The sequence below is a fragment of the Centruroides sculpturatus genome, unplaced genomic scaffold, assembly GCF_000671375.1.
Source record: "Centruroides sculpturatus isolate CEXI.00-Female unplaced genomic scaffold, Cexi_2.0 scaffold1389, whole genome shotgun sequence".
Lineage (NCBI taxonomy): Eukaryota > Metazoa > Arthropoda > Arachnida > Scorpiones > Buthidae > Centruroides > Centruroides sculpturatus.
Window position 1 is genome coordinate 120800 of NW_019385999.1, and position 12435 is coordinate 133234.

General features: G+C 35.1%; 1 protein-coding gene and 1 pseudogene across 1 annotated transcript; both read left to right on the plus strand.

Annotated features, from left to right (window-relative positions):
* Positions 1–1023: 1023 nt before the first annotated feature.
* On the plus strand, positions 1024–2183 carry LOC111613018 (serine/threonine-protein phosphatase PP1-gamma catalytic subunit B-like). Its single transcript, XM_023354317.1, has one exon. The coding sequence runs from the start codon at positions 1131–1133 to the stop codon at positions 2007–2009; it is 879 nt and encodes a 292-aa protein (XP_023210085.1). The 5' UTR covers positions 1024–1130; the 3' UTR covers positions 2010–2183.
* Positions 2184–6543: 4360 nt separating this feature from the next.
* LOC111613016 lies at positions 6544–9049 on the plus strand (annotated as a pseudogene).
* Positions 9050–12435: the final 3386 nt, after the last annotated feature.

Genomic DNA, 12435 nt, shown 5'->3' on the forward strand with positions numbered 1-12435 from the left:
AAAATTTTCTGTTTATCGAACTCGAATGTTGAGTAGCGTGTTGAGGAATTTCCTTGCAGTTCTGCCTTCTAAAAACACCAAAATGACTCATCGTCATCGTCATTTCGATAGGTAACAAGTGTCAACGCGCGCGATAATTTTATTTATTATGATTAATTTTCCTTGTAACAATACAATTTGCTATTCTAAATACTAATATAACATTTTAATAACGAGATTTTCTGTTTTGATCTGTGGTATAAGCAGAACCGGTCCTACCATAGGGCGAACGGAGCAGCCGCTCCAGGCGCTAAGTCCTAGGGGGCGCCTCGGTGGTAAAGAAATTAAAGGGTATAAATCAGGGGCAACCCAGGGGGCGCCATAATAGGATCTCGCTCCATCCTAAAACTTGCCTGGGGCCGGCACTGGGTATAAGAATAGATTACGTGTCTGCATCCGAAATAGTATAATTGGGTGATCTGTACGCAGATCAGGAGCTTTTCTAGCGAAAGTTCCTCCTAGATAAGACCCCCAAAACCATTGATTTTGTTACTTTAAAATAAAAATAAATATAATAATGCAAATCGCGTGATTTCAATTATATAAGAGTAGATAACTAAAGTAATTCAAAAGTTGATTAGGGTGCCGTAGAGGCACCCTAATCTGCTTCGAGCAGCACCCATATTCTGAAAAATCCCGCATATGCCACCGACACATCATTTAAGAACTGTCATCAAATACAAGAGAATGATTGGATTGATGAAATAAGACAATCGATACAGGGGCGATCTTCCAAGGGGATGCCGACAGGGAAGACTTTCTACGAGGAACTGGCTCCTACTTAGGTATTTAACTGCTTTCAGGGGAAGTTATGAATTGAAATAACGTATACTGTATACTATTTTTTTTTTTCAAATTGCAGCCCAATAAAGTTTAAAAGATTTACTTTTTTTTATATAAAGGTGTTAGGAATAGCTAACGCCTTATCATTTGTATTCATTATTAGTAAAGAGAAAAATAATAACGCAACTATTGTATTTATATTATTGTATTGTTATATCGAATCTATATTGTTAGAGGCGTTTATTATCGAAGTATACCGAATAGAAAAATCAAGATAGAGAGAAATCCTTGTAAAACAACGTTTCGGAATGAACATAGACATCGACAAACTCATATACCAACTGTTAGAAGTTCGTTACCAACCGGGAAAATTAGTACAATTACCAGAAGAGGAAATTATCCAATTGTGTCGGATCACCAGGGAAATATTCCTTAGCCAACCCATCCTTTTAGAACTCGGAACTCCCATTAACATATGCGGAGACATTCACGGACAGTACGAAGATCTCTTGAGACTCTTTTCGGTGGGAGGTTTTCCCTCCGAAAGTAACTATCTGTTCCTCGGAGACTACGTGGATAGGGGAAAACAATCGACCGAAACCATTTGTCTACTGTTCGCTTATAAAGTGAAGTATCCCGAGAGGTTCTTCCTGTTGAGGGGGAATCACGAAACGGCCAACATCAGCAGAGTTTACGGATTTTACGACGAATGCAAGATACGTTATAGCGTTAAACTATGGAAGGAGTTCGTGAAGTCTTTCGATACTCTTCCTCTGGTGGCCATAGTTCGTCAGAAGATATTTTGCTGTCACGGGGGATTGAGTCCGGAATTATATTCGTTACAGCAAATTCGGGAGCTGTCTCGACCCATATCTTACACGGGATCGGGAATAGTTCGAGATCTTCTGTGGGCCGATCCGGACGGAATGATAGACGGGTGGAGCCACAACGAACGAGGGATTTCTGTCACTTTCGGAGAGGATATGGTGGAGGAATTCACAGAGGCACACGGTCTGGACTTGATCTGCAGAGCTCACCAAGTGGTGGAAGACGGTTACGAATTCTTTGCCAGACGCAAATTGGTCACCCTCTTCTCTGCACCCCGATACTGCGGAGAATTCGATAACGCAGGTGCCATGATGTGCGTCGATAAATCCTTAACTTGCACGTTTCGAATCATACGTTAAACCCGAAATCGCTATCGAAGAACGAATAAAGAGAAACGAATAATTCTAGTCACTAATTAAAATCTGATCGGCGATCGATTAAATATACTGTTGTAGACATTCGGATAAAAATTGAATTGTTAAAATTATCAATTATCTTATTTTTATTATATAAAAGATAGAATGATGAGAGAAATAGATGATGGTGATGATTTCCCTCATCATCTCTACTTCTGATTATCGTTATTTCTATCGCACCTCGGCCCACCTTTGAACACGTAGTGGAGTTCTCCGATTTTCTTCACGTATATAACACGTAAATAATTCTCTTTGTGGCACCCCTTTGGCGGATCGTCCATGTGATGCGTTTTATCCCATCATTCCGGCTCGCCTTATATAATAGATACAGTACAGTACTTTTAACTGTACCCAACACACTTAAGTTATTTACATAGATTAAATTCATTCGTCTCGCCCTCTCTTTCTTCCCTTCTAGAAAAATTTGATAGGAAAACCACATTTCCCCCTATCGAATCTCTCTGTGCTGTACGTTATCAGAGAGAACCTCCAGGGGTCATGACCTTTCCTGGAAGATACACCAGAATCAAAGCCTGTAGGAAGTTCTCCTGTGGATAAGCAAATCAAGACACAAATGTCTAAAGTAATCCGTCATTATCTCTTCCCGTGATCGTTTCACAATTGCTTCTCGCGAAACTGTAATCACGTGTTTCCCACATTGTGTTTTAATTTCTATTTGCTGTCGTTTCAATTGGACTTTATCTAACGTTAAACTAAGTTTTTCTGTTTCTAATGATCATTTTCTTGGCTTTAATTATGAAAAATATGAATTAAATTTCTGTTCGAGTAATTTATGGCAGTGTTTTTCTCTCTCTCTCTCTCTAGCCAAGAACTCCACTCGGGAGAATAAGCAAAAGATAAGAAATAATTGATTTTTGTACTGACGAATGCTACATTTAAATATTTTTATGCTTTCGTAGATTCACAATAAAACATACTTATCGAGATTTTTCGAAAATTTAAAGCATTAAAAGAAATGAAATTATGATTTTATCAACCTTTCATACGCATAAACTATTCGATTTTCTCTATTTTTTGCGCTTTTTTTAAAAAATGAATTATTCTTTATCTAGTTTTATAATATTTAAGCATTCTTTAGGTGTTTTTCTGGTTCTTCGAAGCGATTTTTATAGAACTTATCTCATTTTAATAAAGAAAATGTATAAAAATGATCATAAATTCAGCGCCAACATACAAAATAATAAGGATAAAAGTAAAAATAGAAGAGATTTCCGATTTTGATGAACGTTTTCTGCTTTTATCTTGCCGATTTTTCGGTTTAATTAATAAAAAAAAATCTGTTTTTTTTTTAACCTTTCTTCTTCAAAGAAAACTGCTTCCTTCTCGCAGCTTAAATTTAAAAATTCTACTATTTACAGAATAATCGTTCTATAATAAACGTAGAATAATATTCTCTAGAATATACAGAATATATATTTATTATTTTAAATCGGCAGACAGTTAAATATAAGAAATTTACTTAAAGTTTCATGATTCACCACACTTCATCTCATCACTTTATAGGACACCAGTCATTAGAGTCGTGCATCAATGGAGAGAATAACAATGCCCCTCTCGTTATAAATTAACATAAACTTGTACAGGTTTGTACAGGAGATTACAGTCGATTATACGAGACCTTCCACGTTAACAATTCTCTAATATACGTAATTGACGAGGCTCGAAGTGGCGGTGAATCATCAATTATTTTAAAGAATGGCCACGTGTACGAGCAAAAATCGATAAGAAATCGAGCGTAAATATTAAAGATTTCTCGCCGAATATCATAACGGAGCGATTAATTAATTAATTCAAAATAAATTTTAAATATTAATTAACCTTTCTTTAATTGTTTACGAATTTTTGAAGTTTTAAACAAAGGAAAAGATGGTCAGAAACTGCTAAATGTAGGCAAGATCCATGGCAATTAATGCGTAAAAATTTAATATATTTGTGAATATTTTTTATTTTAGGACAAAATTACGATAATTTGTAGTTTATAAGATGCAAAAACAATCATTTTCCACCCAAAATTTCGAAGAAATCCTTTAATTAATTTAAAAAAATCAATCATAAAACCACCTTTCTTCCTCGTAACCAATGTTTTAAAGTAATTCTAAAAATTCCAATATTTAATTTATTATTCTTTTTATAAATATAATAAAGATATTAATTAATATAGAGAATAATTTTTAATTTCAAACTTAATTAACTAATATATTAAACGGTAGATTTTCATCAAGGATAACAGAAAATCGATAGGAAATTCTCTTATCTCTCGGCCCATTAATAATAATTAGAACCTCTTCAATGGAATCTAATGGACGATAAATTGGCTCTTTCTAGAGTTAATTAATTCATTTTTGTGACTCACGTCACAAACGGAAATTACAATTTCTACTTGTTAAAAAAAGATCACCCTATAAATATGTCTGTGGCACGTACGAAAAGTCAGTCCTCCTCGCTCCTATTTTCTTCACTCTTCTCCATCTTTACCACTCCATCCCAAAGATTCAAAGATTCTGAATGTCGATCCTCGTTTTCCCGATAGATCTCGATCTTTAATCCATATAATCCTCAGGATTCCGAATACCGATCCCGATCATCCCGAATTCTTAAGAGCGGTATTTATGAAGCGGGCTTTGAAAACAGGAACCAGTTGGACTCGATTCCTATGCCAAAATCTTTCATGGATCATGTAAAGGTACGTAAATATAACCGTAAAATAATAGAATTTAATTAAATTTTGTAGAAATTATTTAAATTTTTCGAGTAAAATAAGTTTTATTTCCAATTTCCAAAGTTGAAACGCATGCGAAATGGCGGATTTCTAACAACTTTGAAGGGTTTCTTTGTGTTAATTATTAAGATTTGAAGGTGAAAATGTGGATTTTTAATATTCTTCTCTTGTTATAATTTATATTTATAAAGTAGATGACCTTTTTTTTTTCAATTTGTGACCGGTTGATTCCGGTTTCTTACGACCTTATTCTATATTCAGCTTCCATTAACTATATATAGCGGCATATACTTCTATATATAAGTTATGTTTATTAAATTATATATTAAAGTATTTATAAAACTTAAAAAAAAGTATTTTATACAATTAAAATTAAGTTTTTTTTAAAAAAGAATTTCCTGATGATTTTAACATTCAAACCCTAAAATGTTAGAAATACGATCCAGTAAATTATTACTTTTTCATTTAATTTTTTAAATTAAAAGAAAAAAATCAAAATATTTAAATTTATTTTTAAATAAGAATAATATTTTATTATATAAATATTAAATTTTAAAATTTAAATAACCTTCCGAACTTCCTGTAGAGGGATCGAAAACAGGAAATGACGACATTACTAAAAGGCGATGACATCACTACGGACGTCATATCCCTTATCTATCATTACTTCAAATAACGAGACGATGGCTGATCACCAAAAGTGCCTTTTGTATAATTTATAATTTTAATCGTGTTTTATTGTTATTATTATTATTTTTAATCGAAAGTTTTATTTTTATAAAATTATTTTTTTTAATTTTAATTCGTGATGACGTAATTGCTTATTTAAATGTTTTGACTATAAAAATTATTTTATTTATTTATATTTCTCGTGTAAATTTAATTACTTTTTAAATTGCGATTTTTTTTTAATGAAAAAGTTTATTAAAATTATTTTTCGTTACGGAAGCGATTTATTGTTTTTTAAATAAGAGAAGGCCGGATTGTGCATTGTTAATTATAACCACTTGTGTCTTGATATTTCTATTTCTTTTTAGTAAAATCTTTTAAATGTTTAATTTTTATTTTATAAACATTTTTATCATTATTTTAAACTGTTTTATGACGTTTTTCTATTCGTAACCAACAGAAATTATGTTTAGTTTTATAAGTTATCGTTAGATGGCGGTAGTAAGTCTTTGAACTTAATTTAAAAAAATTCAAAATCACTGTTTATAAATTTTAAATGTTTTTTTTCCCTTCATTTATATTGATTAATATTTTTTAATTCTAAGAAATATTTTAAAAATTATCATATACGTTGTATTTTTTTTTAATTTTTTTACAATTTTATAATTAAATATGGCTATTTGTTTCTTTTAAAAATCTCTTTAAAATATTTATTTTTAAAATTATTATTATTTTTTTTAATTTTAAAACTTATTTTAAAATATATTTTTGTCTGTCTTATAAAAAAAATAAAAAATGACAAAATAAACCATTGTATGTTTTCTTGGCAATTAACTGCCACCATGAAGTAATTAAGTGCCAAAATATTTTTTGAATTATGTAATTGCTTACGTTGTTTTTATACATTTGTATTTTTTTTAAATAATTTTACTTTAAATTTTGTTAAAAATAAAAATATAATTTTAACCAAAATCAAGAAATTTGCTTTATAAATTAATTTTAAATAGTTCATATTTTCGTTACGAGATGGCGTGGTAGCGCGAAACTGGACAATCGATATCGTTCGAAAGAGTTATTTATTTAAAATAATAATAATAAATTCGGCGTTAGGCGAAGAATTTATTCCTAATTCCGGATTATTTTTCTATATTCGCCGTTGTTTTAAAATATAAGGATACTTTTTTTTATTATTATTATTTAATATTCGGGTACCGGGTGTTTTCGTCGGGGGGAGGCGAGACGAGAATCGAGTGGAGTTAACGTAGACGGCGAGTTTATCGACGAGAGTTTGGCATCCACCCACAGATCTCATCCACTGCAGAGGAAGGCTCAATAACGCGCTCGCAAAACCGGTAATGCGGTAAGTGTCTGGCCGGTGACGTCACCGAAGAACTCACCTAGGGAAAGAAGGCGGCGATAAATACGAAATGGGAAAAAAAATCACCGGTCATCTCGGAGATTTGACGCATCGATTAGGAAAACAGATCAGAGAAGCGATAAGTCTTGGGGCAGCGTCAAACCCGACGGTACAATGGACGAACCGCACTGTGACGTCAGAGGAGAAGACACTACGCAGTCTCGGGTTTTAGAATCGTTGCCTCGGTGAATGAAGACAACATAACGGTTACGTTAAGCGCTTCGGATGGTCGACGAGCAACGAGAAATATAGAGGAAGGTGGCGAGACAGGATGGCAGCAGAAGTCAGCTTCACCAAGAGGGCAGCTGCCGAACTGAGCAGGTGTTTCAACGGGTTGACAGTCAGGAGCAAATCGGGTACCACCGCCGGTAGAACACAGAACTACACGGTTAATCGAACGGACAGTTCGATCTTAGAAAGAAGAAGGGCACACAGAGCTTCCAGGATACGCGACTACCTGGCCACCATCGTCAAACCCTGCTCCACTCTGGACATGTGGCAGGATGCGGGATTCCTGGTCAGGTTGTTCTCTTACGTGGCCACACGAGACAGGCCCGTTCTGGCCCAGGTGTGCCGAGCGTGGAGGGATGTGGCCTACCAGCCCGGTTACTGGAAGGGCCTGATGCCCGTTTTCAACATGAGAGAGATCAGAAACTGCGGAGGAACGGACGGGCGCAAGAGGATGTACCATTCTATCGAGAGAAGGGGCCTGGAGGCCCTGTGCCTTTTCGGTACTAACGATAACGACGCTTATCACCTGGCGGCTCACTTCCCGGCTCAGTTCGTCAAACACGTGAGACATCTGTCTCTGAGATGCTCCAACGTGACGGACAAGGGTCTCGAGACTCTGTTGGCCACCCTTCAATTCGTCAATCAATTGGAGTTGTCGGGATGCAATGAGATCACGGACGCGGGATTCTGGGCAAGTCTCTCGCCCAGGATCGTATCCTTGACACTGACCGACTGCATCAACGTAGCGGACGACAGCGTTTCTGCCATTGCTCAGCTCTTACCTTCGTTGTGTGAACTCAATCTTCAGGCGTACCACGTGACAGATTCGGGTTTGGCCACGTTCGGGCCGAGACAGAGCAGTTCTCTGTCCGTCTTAAGACTCAAATCCTGCTGGGAGATAACAAATCACGGTGTGTTGAACGTGGTTCACGTATTGCCCAATTTGACTGTACTTTCTCTTTCGGGTTGTTCTAAGATAACGGACGATGGCATCGAGCTCTTAGCCGAAAACCTCAGACTCCTCCGTGTTCTCGACTTATCCTGGTGTCCCAGAATCACGGATTCTTCTCTAGAATACATAGCCTGTGACCTGACGTTGCTGGAAGAGCTAACTCTAGACAGGTGAGAACAAACCCTTTTCCGTTAATAACTCTGCTCGAGGACCATCTATGGTCGCACGCGCTTCTTCCTCCTCCCCTTATTTATGGTTATAAATTATATTAAAGTAACCTTCCGGGAGGGAGGAAAATGCCATTATTTTGAATCCTCCGAGGTTTAGTTGCCATAACAACCCTCTCGTCTCCTACGACTCTTCGATGGGTCAAGGTTCTTTTACCATTAATTCGACGGTAGGAATCAAATCCAATAACAACTGTCGTCATGGTAACAGATTGGCGGGGGTGGACGGACTATATTTAGAAACCAGAGGACCTGGATTCTCTTACCTGGATGCCGCCGTAACCGGATATAATTTGCATACGACGGATACGTCACAAATACATTTCTTATAAAATCACCACGGGGGTGCGGTGTATAGTATTTTTATTTTGTACCAGGGTACGAAATGTTTCGGTACGGGACACGTAGAAGCGTAGGAAATGCGCTTCGAAACGGGGTTTTGGTACAGTGCCAAAAATGCTCCAAAAAGAAAAAAAGAGAGATCATCGGTTACACTTACATCACTCGACTACTTCTAATTAATTACAATTAAAATGTAAATTGTAATTAACGAGTTATAGCGCGATTATCCGTGATTAATCAACCTCGTTTAGTTGGTTTAACCGGGCGGTTATCGTCCAGAGAGATGGGCACTCTTGAGGGATTTTGTAGGAAGCCCCATATCTGTTACAATTATTTCATCTGGAAGCTATCGATTGTTCTTCGGTTAGACGATTTTCACTAAAGAAGACACACCCAATTCTGTCGGTTAATCGTTGCCCAATTTGAAAAAAAAAAAAATATATATATATATATATATGCATTCGGGGAGAATGGAAGAATTCGGACCCCCCTTCGTGACGTCTCCAAAATTGCGTGTCGTCATCTAAGTAAAGTAATATGTCTACCGACGCCTTTCCATTTCGATTAAGTCGATTTCCTTTTCTGTTCCGTTCCTTTTCCTTCCGTAAACTATTAATAAACCAGGATATTGACCATGCGGCGCGAAACTGCGCGTTCTACGTGCCGTAACACCGGCTTGTACCGTAAATGGTACACGGCGCTACGACACAATTTTAGTAGGAAAGAAGAGAGGAAAAATGGGCAAATTTCGGAAATAACGGATGCTGCAAAGGGTTAAAAATGATGACGTAGTATACACCATAATGTTGTACGCTACCAAGTATTTAAAAATGGTCTTAATTTCGGTGGCGGAACCGTAAATTTTGGAGCAAAATGTGACGTTAAACGACAATGGCGGTTTGGGGGTGGAAGTTAAGCCAAGTTACGAGGTGTTAAAGGTCACCGTTTTAAAATTCCTATAGGGGATTAGTCAATTGTTCGATTGGAAATATTTAATTGTTTAATTTTAGCCAATTTCGTCTCATTTTATTGGTTCTTTTCCAATGACGAAGAGGACGTCTCCGGAGAATTTCAACAGATTTAAGACACGACATAGCTTTTATCACTCTTATTTTTCTTTAACTTGTCTCCGCCATTATTCTGTCCAACGAGAGAATAAAACTAGACAATATATATATATATTTGCTCTAAAACATTTATTTTTATTCTGTTTTTTTTGCAAAATATTTCTTAAAGTTTATGTTTTTTTTTAAAAAAAATAAACAATCCAAATGGAATTGTTTCTCGTATTTAGGTCACAGATTCGCTCCTTCGTAAGTAAATTACTTCTTGTATATTGTCGGAAAACAATTGTTTTCAATTGTTTAAAATATTCCTCTATGATCTAATTGAATCGTCGATAATTCTTTTTGTTTTATTTTTTATTTAAAATTGTTTTCATTCCAAAATTCCTTTAAAAAAAATCCCAATTGTGGAATACATCCAAGTGCGAAATGTTAAATAACACGTGTTCTCCCGTCATGTGCCATTAGTTAATATTTAAAAAAAAAAAAAAAAATTGTTTTGTTCGAGAATTATAACGATATTTTTAGTATTTAAACACAGTAGAAATTCGCCATTCGATTGTGACGTATTACACAAATACAGAAGCGGAGATATACACACGTAAACGTAATTAAAATACACAGCGTATTAACACTCGAACACATAGACGTGTATGTTAACACCACTCGCGTAAATGCGCGTAGAAGTAACTTATACATACAAACACAACGTTTACAAGTATACTACACACGAGCACGCACACGAAAAGGCCAAAAACACGTATCTAATAACAATACGTGGTGTTATAGATACACACGCGTACAGTTTTTAGTATCCTCATTTATTATTATTATTTTTTTTTTTTTTTAAATGTTTATTTAATGTACTGGGTTTTTGTATACAAATCGAAAACACAGCAATTGTTTTACTTCTATAGTAGTGTCGAGTAAAGTAACAAAGTCACACAAGAAATACGTAGAGGGTATTCGAGGGAGAAACACGAGATTATTATTATGCAAATGTATATATATATATATAAATCTTTGGGCAAACACCTCGTTGTTCCTCATTCTTTTTTTTTCCTCCCCTTGTGTTATTCTAGTGTCGGAAGGGCGGAAGGGAGTACAAATATTCGTTCGAATGTAATCTGCGGAAATATTTGCACCCCGCTAACTGAGTACACTTTAATTTTAGGAGAGTCACACACACAAACACAAGTCAGACGCGTTTGTTTGCTCTCTGATCGATTATCGTCACGTGATCGCCTGTTTAAAAAACGTCACAGCTAACAATTCGAAATACCGGTTACAGTCCGCGATTATTTTGCCGAAAAATTATAATTTCGAAACATTTTCATCCTATAATTTCCGAGAAACACGGCGAGAGGACAGACACACGAACGTACAAAGTAAAAAAGTAAACATTCCGACGTCCGAAGCTAGGAATTAATTTATTATAAGTATATCTTTAGGTTACTGTTACGACTCCCAAGCTAACTAGAGGTAAATAATTATGGTAATTTACTTACCTCTAATGACAGATTACTCGTAGTTTAGCTTTAATTATGACTTTAGAACTAACTACGATTAACTGGGAATTAACTAAAAGGTGAGTAAATTATTAAGTAATTTGGCTTAGAAGCGGCAAATCGGGAAATGAACCTTTTTGTGGCTCGTAGTTAGTTAGTATTCTACTCTTGCAGCTTTGTACTAAGTTTTAAAACTCTAATTAGAGGTAGAAGTAATATAATTTGGCTTAAATTTTGCAAGAATAGTGAGTTAACTCCCGTAAATTATTCTGTAACTCGCTGCTCTTCTAACTTCTATGCCAAAATACCCCCTATAACACTGTTGATTATTCCGTTTTATATGAATTCCATGTTGTACGAGTCACTTAGATTTTACAAATACGTGAGTCGTTCACAGCNTAATTTGTAGTTTATAAGATGCAAAAACAATCATTTTCCACCCAAAATTTCGAAGAAATCCTTTAATTAATTTAAAAAAATCAATCATAAAACCACCTTTCTTCCTCGTAACCAATGTTTTAAAGTAATTCTAAAAATTCCAATATTTAATTTATTATTCTTTTTATAAATATAATAAAGATATTAATTAATATAGAGAATAATTTTTAATTTCAAACTTAATTAACTAATATATTAAACGGTAGATTTTCATCAAGGATAACAGAAAATCGATAGGAAATTCTCTTATCTCTCGGCCCATTAATAATAATTAGAACCTCTTCAATGGAATCTAATGGACGATAAATTGGCTCTTTCTAGAGTTAATTAATTCATTTTTGTGACTCACGTCACAAACGGAAATTACAATTTCTACTTGTTAAAAAAAGATCACCCTATAAATATGTCTGTGGCACGTACGAAAAGTCAGTCCTCCTCGCTCCTATTTTCTTCACTCTTCTCCATCTTTACCACTCCATCCCAAAGATTCAAAGATTCTGAATGTCGATCCTCGTTTTCCCGATAGATCTCGATCTTTAATCCATATAATCCTCAGGATTCCGAATACCGATCCCGATCATCCCGAATTCTTAAGAGCGGTATTTATGAAGCGGGCTTTGAAAACAGGAACCAGTTGGACTCGATTCCTATGCCAAAATCTTTCATGGATCATGTAAAGGTACGTAAATATAACCGTAAAATAATAGAATTTAATTAAATTTTGTAGAAATTATTTAAATTTTTCGAGTAAAATAAGTTTTATTTCCAATTTCCAAAGTTG

Excerpts from the sequence above, each read along its gene's own strand:
- LOC111613018 (XM_023354317.1), top strand. The coding sequence starts at position 1,131 with ATGAACATAGACATCGACAAACTCATATACCAACTGTTAGAAGTTCGT.